The 12863-nt window shown below is 37.9% G+C and overlaps 1 protein-coding gene across 2 annotated transcripts in view; it reads right to left on the bottom strand.

Annotated features, from left to right (window-relative positions):
• mrps9 (mitochondrial ribosomal protein S9) overlaps window positions 1–12863 on the bottom strand; it is an 80261-nt gene that overhangs the window by 20050 nt on the left and 47348 nt on the right. For both annotated transcript variants that reach the window (XM_059646606.1, XM_059646605.1), the window contains one exon: window positions 8232–8317. In XM_059646606.1, coding sequence (XP_059502589.1) covers window positions 8232–8317 — 86 coding nt within the window. The remainder of the gene's footprint in view (window positions 1–8231; window positions 8318–12863) is intronic.

Raw genomic sequence — 12863 nt, 5'->3', positions numbered from 1 at the left:
AGGAATTAACATCCATAACATTGAGTTTAATTTCCTAGTTGTAAGTCTTTCATTTCTTGACATTCTTTCACTTCGTTTCCTACTCTGCTTGTTTGTGTGCACACATTGCAACAATCATCTCCCTGATTTGAATGTATGAGTCAACCATATCTTTGTTCTAACACTTAAGAGTAAAGACTGTTTGCGTTGGATTATTAAGAGGTTGGACTTCACAAACAGAAGGACAGGGTGGGAGGGGGCGAGCGAGACAGACACAGACAGACACAGACAGACACAAATGAGGCACAGCTTACTTCAAAACAAAAGGAAAAGGAAAATAATTTTTTTTTAAAAACTCATTTTACAGACAAAACTGGAGAAGGATAAAATACTTCAAATCTTCCGATTAGCAGAATTGTATTCAACCACCAGCTGTAATCCCATGGCCCCGCATATCCCACACTCCACCATTAGCATCAAAACAGGAGAAGCACCGATGCAGATTCAATAAGCAGGACATACCTTAAACTGAGCAGTCAACCTGGTGAAATCTTTTTAAGAAGTGCAATCCAACAACTGATAAGGCTCACGATAAAAGGAATGAGGGATCCCACACCCAATGGATCAGATCAAAGTTCTTTAGCGTCTTACAGCCAGCTGCGATTGGTGCTGGACAACTTAATAAAAACAGCACGAGGCAGTTCCACAAATTTCTCTACTCTTATTGATGAGGGAGCTCAGCACATCCATGCAAGAGGCAAAGCTGGTGCACTGCAATCACTCTTCAGTCAGAAGTCCCTCATGGATGACCACCTCAGCCTCAAGGTCTCCAGCATCCCTGATACCAATTTCAGTTCATTTGATTCACTTCATGTGATGACAAGAAACAGTGGAAGATACTACGGCAACATGCCCTACCAACATCTTAGCAACAGCCTCGATGGCTTGTGTTCCAGAACTATCTGCTGAATCTATTATAAAGGATGGAATAAATAGATACTTAGATAATGATAATCTGAGTAAGCACAGCTTTGCAAATGTAAAGTTAAGTTTCATGAACTTGGGAAGGTTTTCTCCGGAAAGATTTTAATAACTAAAATTGATTAAGGAGAGCTGATGGATGTAGTGCACTTAGAATTTCAAAGTTACAGAGGGTGTAGAAAAATTGAAGTGCATGGGATAGGTGGTTTTGGACAGGCATGGATCACTGCTTGGCTAACAGACAAAAAAAATTAGTAATAAATGGGCTATTTTTGCATTGGAATGTATGGTTTTAAGGTCTTAGAGTGGATTTGTAGCTCGTTGGTCTGCAACAAACCAGCTCGACGAGCCAACCAACCAAAACACTATGACTGTAGATGGACTGCAAGGATTAGCATTCAGGGCCCCAGCTTTTAACAATACACATAAATGACTTTGGAGGTGGGGGCCAAGTGAAAAATTCTAAATTGAAAGATGACAAAGCTAAATGGGAACACATGTTGTAAGAAAGATTTATAATGGCTTCAGGATGATTAGGATAGACATAAGGATGGATTAGAACATGGTTGATGTAATATAATGTGGAAAAATGTGAGCTTATCCACTTGGTTGGAGAAACAGATATGCAGAGCATTTCTTAAATGGTCAGAGATTAGAACGTATAGATGTACAAAGGGAGATAGATGTTCTCGTCAACAACACACAGAAGGCTTATATGCAGGAGCAGCAAACTGCTGGGAAGGTTATGAGGAATGTTAACTTTTATTGCAAAAGAATTTGAGTACAGAAGTAGTACAATGAGAGCTTCAATGGCATACACTGAAATTTTGGTGTCCTTATCTCAGGAAATTTATTATTGCCTTAGGACGAGTGCAAAGGTTCACCAGACATGTTTCTAAGGTGGCAGAACTGTCTAATGGAAAGAGAAGGTGGTGACCTCATGAAACTTACAAAATACTTAAGGGACAAACAAGGTTGATTCAGGCAAACTCTTTCCCCAGTTGGGCATGCTAACTGGGGATTTGGAGGAACAATTTAAAACATGGTTATGGCACTTACATGAGGCTAATCTGTTTAATAATGTGTGCATTCTGCTTGGACCACTCAGCTCCTAATCTTGTTATTGATTCAAGGACGGACAGAAGAACTGAACAAAAAGGAAGGGAATGAGAGTGCCTAATGTTGACATTGAGAGTGACTGAAGGAGGTAAAGAGTCCTGAAAAAATTTAAGTCAACAGGAATCATGGGGAATATCTCATTGGTTGGAGTCATACCTAGCAGAATGGAAGACAGTTGTGGAGGCCAAAAATCAATTCTTGGGAGTCACCATAGGGATTCCTCAGAATAGCTGAGCCCACCCAGCTTCAGCTCCTTTAGCAACGACCTTCCAATCAAAGGTCAGCAATGAAACTGACTGGATAATATTTAACATCATTTGTAACTCCTCCAAATATGAAGAAATCCTTGTACTAATGCTACAAGACCTGGACACATTCAGATTGGAGCTAAGCAGCAAGTGACTAGCAATGACAACCTCCAACGAGATAATTTAACCATCTCCCCATAACATTCAATGGTATTACTATCATTGAATTCCCTATTCGCAACATTCTGGGTTATCATTGACCAAGAATTTAAGTGAACCAACCTTATAAATACTGTAGCTACAAGTGCAAGAGGCAAAGACTGGGAATTCTGCGACAATTAACTTGTCTATCTTCCCAAAGCCTATCCATCTACAAAATATAAATCAAAATATAAAAATGCATACTCTTCACTTGGCCAGATGAATGCGGCTACAACAATTCTCAACAGGCTCGACAACACCCAAAACACAGTAATCAAAATAGAAAATGCTGGAAGAACTCCAATTATGGCAGCATCTTTGGAGTGAAACAGAGTTTAAACAGTGATTTAAATGACTCTGCATCAGGACAGTTCCAAAGAAGCATTGTTAAACTGAAAGCATTAAGTCTGTTTCTCTTTCTACAGATGTTGCCAGACCTACTGAATTTCTACATCATTCTATATTTCAGATTTCTAGCAGTATTTTGCTTTTAATCTAGTACAAAGTAGCATCACATCCACTACGGATGCTCAATTGCAGCCATGTGCATGGTGTATAATATGCACTGCTGCAGGAAATTGGAACTTACACCAGCTTCAATTAGCACGCTGGGTAATACACTATCCTCACTTGAAGATCCTTAATTTTGCTGGTTCAAAATCCTTAAACTATCTTCCTAGCAGCACTTGAGCAAGATGGACTGCAGTGGTTTAAGTGCAACTAAGGATGAGCAAACAATGTTGGCCTTGTGAGCAATGTCATTACGCCATAAAAACATATTTAAAGATCTGTTTCTCCAGTGAAAGCATATTAACATGATCAAATTGCAAAGCTTACTTTGTCCCATCCCAAAATTAACAACAGCACAATTTGTCAGCATTAAGGTTTATTTCTAGACCTATAATTCAAAAGTTGAAAAGTTATGTTAAATTTGTGTAAGATCTTGATTGGACCACACTTGTTGGGCTGCAAGCAATTAACGTTGCCAATATTATGAAAAGGATAAGATGACAACTGCGGGATACAAAAAAACCTACAAAAGTGATACCAGAACGGCAAGGTAATAACTAGCGAGTTTTGAGAAGATTTGTAGCTCAGGTTGAGATTCTGGATGTGAGTTTGCTCGCTGAGCTGGAACGTTCGTTTTCAGACGTTTCGTCACCATTCTAGGCAACATCATCAGTGAGCCTCCGACGAAGCGCTGGTGTTATGTCCCGCTTTCTATTTATCTGGTTAGGTTTCCTTGATGTCCAACGCAGGAAATGACATCAAAATCCAGAAGGTAATAACTATTAGGAAGGGACGAACGGACCTAATCCTTTTTGCTGAAGAGAGAAGTCTGAAAGTGATTTAATAGAAGTCTTTAAAATCATGAAAGATTTTGATAGAGTTTCCCCTTATGGGAACAAAACTAGACACCATCAGTAGGTGACAGCCACCAAGAAATCTAATAGCAAATTTAGAAGAAAAGTCTCTATCCAGAGGGTAGTGAGAACATGCCAAGGCAGGGAGCAATTAAGGCAGATAGCGTAGTTGTATTTAGGAGAAAGCGAAATTAGCATATATGAGGGAGAAAGGCATTGTCAGTTGTTCTGATAGAGTTGATGAGGAAATGTGCGAGGAGACCAGGACTAGAATAAAACTTCGCATAATTTTAAAGGCGGTGCAGGATAGGTCAGACCAAGTGGTGTATGAATATAAATCTTTGAATGCGGCAGGAAAAGCTGTGTTAAAAAAATAAGAAAGGGAGGGGTAGGCCATTCAGCACATCAAACAAGCTCAGTAAAGCCACCAAACTCCTTGACATTTCAAAAATTTATCTGCCTCCTCTTCAGAGCAGAGAAGCTGACAGAGGACCTGATCGTGGCATATAAGATTATGAGAAGCACAGTCAGGCTGGATCAGAAGTAGCTGTTCCCCTTAGGTAAAGGATCAATAACAAGGAGCCACAATTTTAAGGCAAAGGGCAAGAGGCAGATGTCAGGAAAATGTTTTTCTCCCAGAGAGTGGTGGGGGTCTGGTATGCATTGCCTGGGATAGTTATTGAGGGAGGAAACTTCACAACCTTAAACAAAATACTTGGATGAGCACTTGGTACGTTGTAACATTCATGGGTTATGACCCAAATGGTGGAAAATGGGATGATTGCAGATTTAGAGTAGTTTAGTCAGTGCAGACTCATTTGAGTGAAGGACCCTCCTCTGCACTGTATGATTCTGTGATTTTAAATGCTTTTAGTGATCTAGCTTTCACAACTCCCCAGAGTAAAGAATTACAGACAGTAACTCCCCTCTGGGAGAAGGGATCCCTTTAAACTTCAGTTTTAAATGAATGCCCCCTTATTGTGTAACGTTGCTTCTTAGTTCAAGATTCCCCCACTAGGAAACAAATGGGATGCATCCATTTATAAATGCACAACACAAAAGCAAGGAAGCTATGCTAACATTTGCTAAAACACTATTTTAGCTTTAGATGGAATACTGCATTTAATTCTGAGTGTCGCACTTCAGGAATGACATCAGAGCCTTGAGGAAATTGTAGAAAAGATTTACCAGTACTACACCAAAGATGAAGACTTCAGGTATATGGAGAATCCGATGGAGAATCCAAAGAAGTTAGCATGCCCACTTTACAGGAGAGGAGGAAAGATTTAACAGTTCGGGAGAAAGTGTTTTTGACAACAGGTGGGTTGATAATCCGTAGATCAGATTTATGACGATAGGTCAATAATAAAATTTAAAAGAAAACCAGATACATGCTTGAAGGAGGAATGCAACTAACTGAAGATCTCTCAAACTGCCAAGACAGGAATGGTGGATGGAATGGCACCCTTCTGATTGTAACATTCTATATTCCTGTGATTCAACCATTGAGTATGTACCCTATGAACAGCAGAAGATAAAAACAAACAAGATGCTGCAAGGTATTAAGACAGCAAATGGGAAGTAGTTTTTACTGCTTGACAATGCAGTTGTTGGTTTTGCTTCCCATAGACATCGAGATGGCTATGCAATGGTTAGGTGCCATTTGGTTGAGATGGTCTGGCTATTGATTTGTGTGGGCAGCTTAGGGACCAGCTTGTCCAGTAATACCTATATCCATAAATTGTGATTATGCAAGTTAATCCAATCAGTAAATGTAAAATTTTCAATCAAAACAGGCAAGCAGACTGCCTAAATTGCAAATATTTCTAATAGTACTATTCGACAATTTCGACAGTGGTATTCCGGGTTAGTTTTACTTATACAACTGAAAACAGATTTATCAATAGAAAACAAAAATCAGCATTTTCAATCAAGTGTTCAATTCTCCACCTTTAAGTACCCAATTTAAAATAATGGGATAATAGAATGTGAGGCTGGATGAACACAGCAGGCCAAGCAGCATCTCAGGAGCACAAAAGCTGACGTTTCGGGCCTAGACCCTTCATCTCTCTGAAGAAGGGTCTAGGCCCGAAACGTCAGCTTTTGTGCTCCTGAGATGCTGCTTGGCCTGCTGTGTTCATCCAGCCTCACATTTCATTATCTTGGAATTCTCCAGCATCTGCAGTTCCCATTATCTCTTAAAATAATGGGAACAATTTTAAGACCTAAAAATAAGAACTATTCAATCAACTGTTAATTTATTTGCTGCTTGATTTGAAAAGCCTGTAAACTCCCACACTACTGTCTATGCAGCCAAGGAATGGAGAACGATTTGAAGATTCTTCTCTTACTCATGCAATCTGAATTCTCACAATGCCAGTCTCCAGATGTGGCCAATTGTGCGTGTAGGACCTGATCACCCATGAACTGAATCTTAAAATCACTTGATAATAAAACATTGAAAACACGAAAGCAGCAGTTTTGGGGCAACCACACATTTACATTCCCCAGGATTATATGCTGATTTGAACACTATTGTTCAGTTTACACCAACATTTATAGTGGACGCTCTATCCCAGACTGGCGTTTTTCAAACAAAAACAGTGCACTAGAAATAAAGTTAACCAAAATTTTCAAAAAGGTTAATGTTTCAGATAACCTAGTCTCAAAAATAAAAAGATCGAGTGCAGTTTGGAATTCTGATGGACATTGTGCCTATTTCAAAAGTGATTCACCAAACCCGCATATCACAAGTATTTCAACCAAGAGGACATAATAGAAGAGAGCTATTTAATTGCTTAGAAATATTTAACAAATGGTAACTTGGCAAAGTTTGATCGATATTGTGAAAAAGGAGTTTATCACAAAAAATTAAGCACTTAAAATTTCTTAATTCATCCCTTGTGAACAAACAATTCTTAAATGACTCAAAACTACTGATTACTTAAAAAAAAATGACTGAGTTCCTTAGAAATTTTTAAAAAATTCAAAACTTCGCATTTTTGTGGCCAAAGGTTTCAGCGCAATTATCGCAGCTTCTTGAAGGCCTGGAAATTACAATAATTAGCAGAAACCTCTAATAGTAAATAATTCATGCTGGTTATTTGGTTGGCAAAGTGTATTTCAAGCATAATTTATTTATAGCAAGACTGGAAATTCACATTGCAGTGGCATAACTTGCTCTTAAATTTCCACAATCATTGGCACAAGTTACAGCAATATGGCAGAGAAATGCATTGAAAAGCAAAGCATAAGTAACAGAAGTTGTGGGGGTGTCAGAGGCCTGGAGTTTCTGTTCAATTGCACTGTTTCCGCTCTTCAATAAACAAGGTAAACTACAGATGGATGCGTGCCTTCATTAACTTTAACATCTACCTGTGTTTATGGGCATTGATATTACTTTGTTCACGCTGTAAGTGCGATTTTAGAATCCACTAACATTAACTGGAAGAGCCACCCATCTATGACATTGCAAAATACAAAAGTTATTTATCTTGCAAATCCTAAAGTTGTGACACTTGTCTACTGTAGTTTGTACAATTATATCTATCCTTCATGACAACATTTTGGTTACCACACTCAGCACTTAACATTTTGAATTAAAAGCTGTCAATGCTTAAAAGCTGCATATCTTTCATATTCAATTACTTCAACCAAAGTATAATAAATAATAGTCAAACAAATGAGGGCAGACAAAAATCAGATAATTAGGCTTAAATTATTCTGCTAGACTGAAATTGGGCAGTTATTTTTTCACGGTAAATTAATCAAATGACTTCAGTAATTCTATAATCGACATTAGTCACTTTAATTCACATGCCTAAATAATTCTTTCCCCACTGAAAATGCCAGAGAATAGAGTAAAATAACCACTCCCTTGAAATAGAAGGATGCTTCTCAATTTTTGTTTTCCAACAGATCTTTCTGAATTGCTGCATATCTCCTCCAATTGGGGTCTGCAAGCAGGAGTGATGTGCTAGTATGCTTAATTTTAGCATGCCTTTAATTTAAATACTCTTCCATCATTATCAACCTGAAGAAAAATGTCTCAATTCAGCACTTCATTTTAAAACACTGAGAAGCCCCACATTTATTCAGTACCTTACTAAACCTTTCGACTTCTTAGAGCTTTAAAAGGGCAATTATGAACTACTGAAGTCCCCTGTTTGGGCGTCAGAAATAGGAGGTTGTTCAGGGAGTATCTTTACGCTAAGGACTGCAGTGGTTCAAGGCAGCAGATAACTATCTTCAAGGGCATTTATGAATGTACAATAAATGCTGGCATAATCAAGGTCAGTGACGCCACATTCCCAAAGTGAAAAAAAAAGCAGCAACTTACATTGGCTTGTAATCCAGGGAAAAAAGACCTTTGCCTCTCAGTTGATCTTCAAATTTCTGGATATTAAGAAATTGTTCATAGGTATCCTGTAATAATTTAATGAGCAGACTTGAATTTTTTTTTAAGGCAAACTCACATCAAGCATTATAACAATCCAATAGCAAGCTTTTATAGTACGCAATTTATGTATGTATGTGTTTTATATATATTTAAATAAATCAACATTCTTGATAAAGCAACAATGTAGAGCCCACGTGCTGAAGAACCAAAAGAATATTTCCGCTACTAGTGAATTCATAGTTCATTGAAAGCTGCCTTTTGGGTGCACTTAAGTATGTGACTAGTCAAGCATACACAGTTCTGCTCAAAAATTTGTCAAGTCCAAGGATACAAATATAAACACAAGTAGCAGGGTTACACGATTACTGAATTTCACTACTTGTTATACAAGGCTTAACTACACTTGTGGCGATAGAGCTCATTCAATACCTGTTAAATGTCAAATCAAATCAAACTGGCAATAAATGTTTTTAAAGTGAAGTTACACAATAACAATGGGGGCTGGTTAGCTCAGTTAGCTGGGCAGTTCATTTGCAATGCAGAGTGATACTAGCCACAAGGGTTGAATTCCCACACTAGCTGAGTTACTACAAAGGACTTTCCTTATCAACATTTCCCTTTGCTTGAGGCATGATGAATGTCAGGCTAAACCCCCACCAGCCATCTCTCCGATGGTAGGGCAGCCCTATATTCTGGTAGGACTATGACACCTTTACTTTTACATGATAATGTCCAATAAAGCTACAAGTGATGAATTGTGCCAAAAGTTCTGATTTACCAATAAACTTCCTAATAATCAAAAGGAACAAGAATGGTAACTACAATATTCAAGAATTTCTAATCTTATTCATAGTGGCAGTGATCTCTGCTGAAGCAAAGTGGGGGAAAAAGAAAAGGAAAGAGCTGGCTAAATCCAACATGTTTGTCGGTATCCATAAAGAGACAAAGTTAATATTGAGTGCAATTACACTTCTTTGGAAAAAAAAAACTCAAGATTGGGTGAGGACAAGTTCAGTCAGGTGTGGGGCAGTCTTCTGTCACACAAATAGGAATACCAACTAAGTACAGTATTGCAACGTAATGAAAAAAAAACAACAAGCAGCAGCAGCTGCAAAACACTGCATCTTTGTATTTTTTTCAAATTCTGCTCTAAATTGAGAAAGATCTGTTTTAAAACCAGGAATTGCAATGATTGCTGCATGGCTTGAAAGCATGTAACTCTATACTCATTGTTTATGTGGCTATGGGTAAGAGCAGTGGTTACAGACAAACAGAAGTTGAAGGGTTGTATATAAATGGAGCTTTGGTTGTCAACAGTAGCAGATTATGGACAGGTTACTAACCAACAAACCAATGATAAAGGTCTTCTGCCTGCCAAAATTGAGAGATTGTATCTTGTTGGCAGCTTAACACGAGAACCAGAGAAGCCTTCAGACCAGTTCTGTGGAAGACCCAAAATGTTAACTCTGATTTCACTTCAGAAATGCTGCCAGACCTGCAGAGCTTTTCCAGCCACTACTGTTTTTGTTCCAGACTACTATCTTAGGTTAGGAACTCTCACTTTCTGTTCTCTGCAGTAAGTCACTTTAAATCTAAAGAAAATCAATTTATCTTCCCTTCAACAGTTGCATTAAGCTGTGACTTAGAGTTTTACAGTCGTACAGCATGGAAACAGACCTTCTGACCCGACTCATCTATGCTGACTAAACTAGTTAAACTAGTCGCATTAACCCTCTTTTGACCCATAATCCTCTATACCTTTCCTATTGATGCACCTGTCCAAATCTTCTAATTGTATTTACCTTATTCCATAAATGCACAACCCTATGTGTGAAAAAGTTGTTTCTCATGTCCTTTTTACAACTTTCCCCTCTCACCTTAAATCTACACCCTCTGGTTTTGGACTCCCCTAACCTGGCAAAGACCTTGGCTATTCACCATATCTATGCCCATCATGACTTTATAAACTTCTAAGGTCACCCCACGGCCATTAATAAGACAGAAACTTTTACTTGAAACAGCTACTCAGGGTATCTTGCAAACTAGTGAACTAAGTCAAAAGTCACAACACCAGGTTATGGTCCAACAGGTTTATTTGAAGTCAAGTTTTCGGAGCACTGCTTTTTCATCACCTGACTATAATTTGGTATCATTGACTTCTGACTTTGACCACCCCGTCCAACATCGTCAACTCCATATCATGGAAACTAGCGGATGCACCCGGAGGTCAACTGAGAAGCAGTATTAAGTCAAAAATTGTAAGAATCACCTCAGGGACCCTTGTAAACATGAACAACTGAATTGCTTTTCCAGTTTTGCTCTTTGTCAACAGCCCATCATTTCTGCATAATCCCACCCCTCCCACTGCCCCACCTACCCCTCTGTGCGCACATGCAACAGAGATGCGATAAGGAGATTACTGCTCTAATTAGTCGTGGTGTCTGCAGGTGGTGGTTAACCAAAGCTAGAGGCTAATTATGTGTAATATATAGTGTTTTTCTTAAAATAAAAAGGTATAGAAACCTGGTCCATGCTTACTGTCAACTTTGGTCTCAAAGACAGGTAAATTGGGGAATTCTACCTCCTTTTTAAAATCTTTACCTTTGTTACAACTCTGGGAATACCTGGATTTCCAGCAATTATCTCAGTGAGTTGTGACAAAATTACTACAAAGAAATGTTGGTACTTAAAATAAGTAATATGCTAATATACAGTTATTTACCACAAACCCCAATTATTCATTGTTATGCAGAAATATTTTCTAAAAAGAAAGCCCATTTTAGCAAAGAATGTTCAATACATTTTTAAAGCAATGAGGAACTGTATGAATTACATTCAGTTGTATTGTTCAACTAAAGCATTAATTGTATTCACCTCACTTTTTTTCCACCTTTAGATCAACGAAGGATGTACAATGAGGTATTGAAATAAATGCCATATTCCAATGCACTCTATTCTGCTCAACCAACAGAAGGGCAGAGAAAGCACTTTCAGAAGCTAATTTAACAATTCGATTTAACATTCTTGAAAAGAGAGACACTCTTTAATACTGCAACAATAACAAATCTTTAACTGTCGTACAAGACTGGCTAGGAAATATTTAATGTATGGAAGGCTGTCTCCAAAGGAGTTCAAGTTTGAACTATTGAAAATAGCTTAAACTTTTTGGCCCACATAACAATTATGACATGAATATCTTCAATGGGCTACACTTTTAGCCCATAGGGAAGTTCATGCATTTATTATGACTGTTGTCCATAGGGATAAAATGTTACACATGAAGCAATTTTTAGCTAATCATGAGCTGCATCAGAGCATAGGGAACAGCACATTCTAAACTACTGTGTATCTGTCCCTAGAATTGGCTGGGTTGATTAAACATTTTGCCAGAAATCTGTTTGAAAGGGAAAAGCTGATCAGGATTGAAGGGTCCACTAGGAATAACAGTGGCAATAATCCAGCAATTACTTTGTGAACTGTAATAGTTCTGTGATATCATCATGTTGCTCCAATCATAGGTAGTGGGAAATGGAACAATAATGCGATTCATAATTAGTCAGAACAAAATGAAACAGTGAAACAATTCCATGCAAAATTCAAACACAGCAACTTAATTCAAGATTTAAACTTTTTGATGTATTAGTTTAATTTTACGAACAGCATGAATGCCAAATACACAACTTATAGCATTTAAACCAATAACCAAAATAAGTATGCACTCATTATATGCAGTATTTAAAACAAAGTATCTTGATTACAATCGGGCAATATAATAAAAACTCCAAGATAAAATTACATAATCCAGTTAGGAGTCAAAGTAAAAAGGTGGATGAGTGTTTTTTTTGGTGAAGTGGCCACCTCCACTATTGTTGCAATTAAAAAACAAAATCACCATCATCACCACCACCATCTTATACATTTCCATAACTACTAAGGAATAAGTTAACTAACTAACGAGAGTCAGAGACAAAAAACAATGCAGATTAGCAGTAATGAAATTTCCCACATAACATCTTTTTCGGTCCTGGATTGAAATTACAAATCAGGTGTTGTTCCCTGTACAGCGATTCCTAAAAGGCTATGCAGTCGACTTCAACAGAGATGCTCCAAGTCTGATAACAAAATCAGGATATCACAGAGACATAGACAATATCTGAACTTACAAAAATACTATCAAGTAACAGTCTAGAAACTATGATTTAAAAGTTGAAGGTTCCACTCTCAAAAATAGTCTGCCTTTATGCAGTGCGATTAAAAGTAGCTAAACGACAACTGTTGCTTGATGAGTATCAGACACAAATTGACATTGAACTGAAGTTGATGGTTGTACAATAGATTTTCAAAGAGTACTTTGGAACAGAAAGACTAAAAAGGCAAATGGCAAGGAAAAACTAGTGACCTCAGAAATGTCGGCCAATTGTGTGGCAAAGGATGTGAAAGATGCACAAGAAGTCACAGTTGGAGGAAACAGCACGAAGAGGAAAGAATAATTTCTCAATACTCATGTCATTTCATTTTCTTAAATTCACTTGTGGAACATGGACATTGCTGGCTGGCTAGAATATTATTGCC

This window comes from Stegostoma tigrinum, chromosome 6 (assembly GCF_030684315.1).
Source record: "Stegostoma tigrinum isolate sSteTig4 chromosome 6, sSteTig4.hap1, whole genome shotgun sequence".
Lineage (NCBI taxonomy): Eukaryota > Metazoa > Chordata > Chondrichthyes > Orectolobiformes > Stegostomatidae > Stegostoma > Stegostoma tigrinum.
Note: the sequence above shows the minus strand (reverse complement) of the source record. Positions and strands in the feature narration are given on the sequence as shown.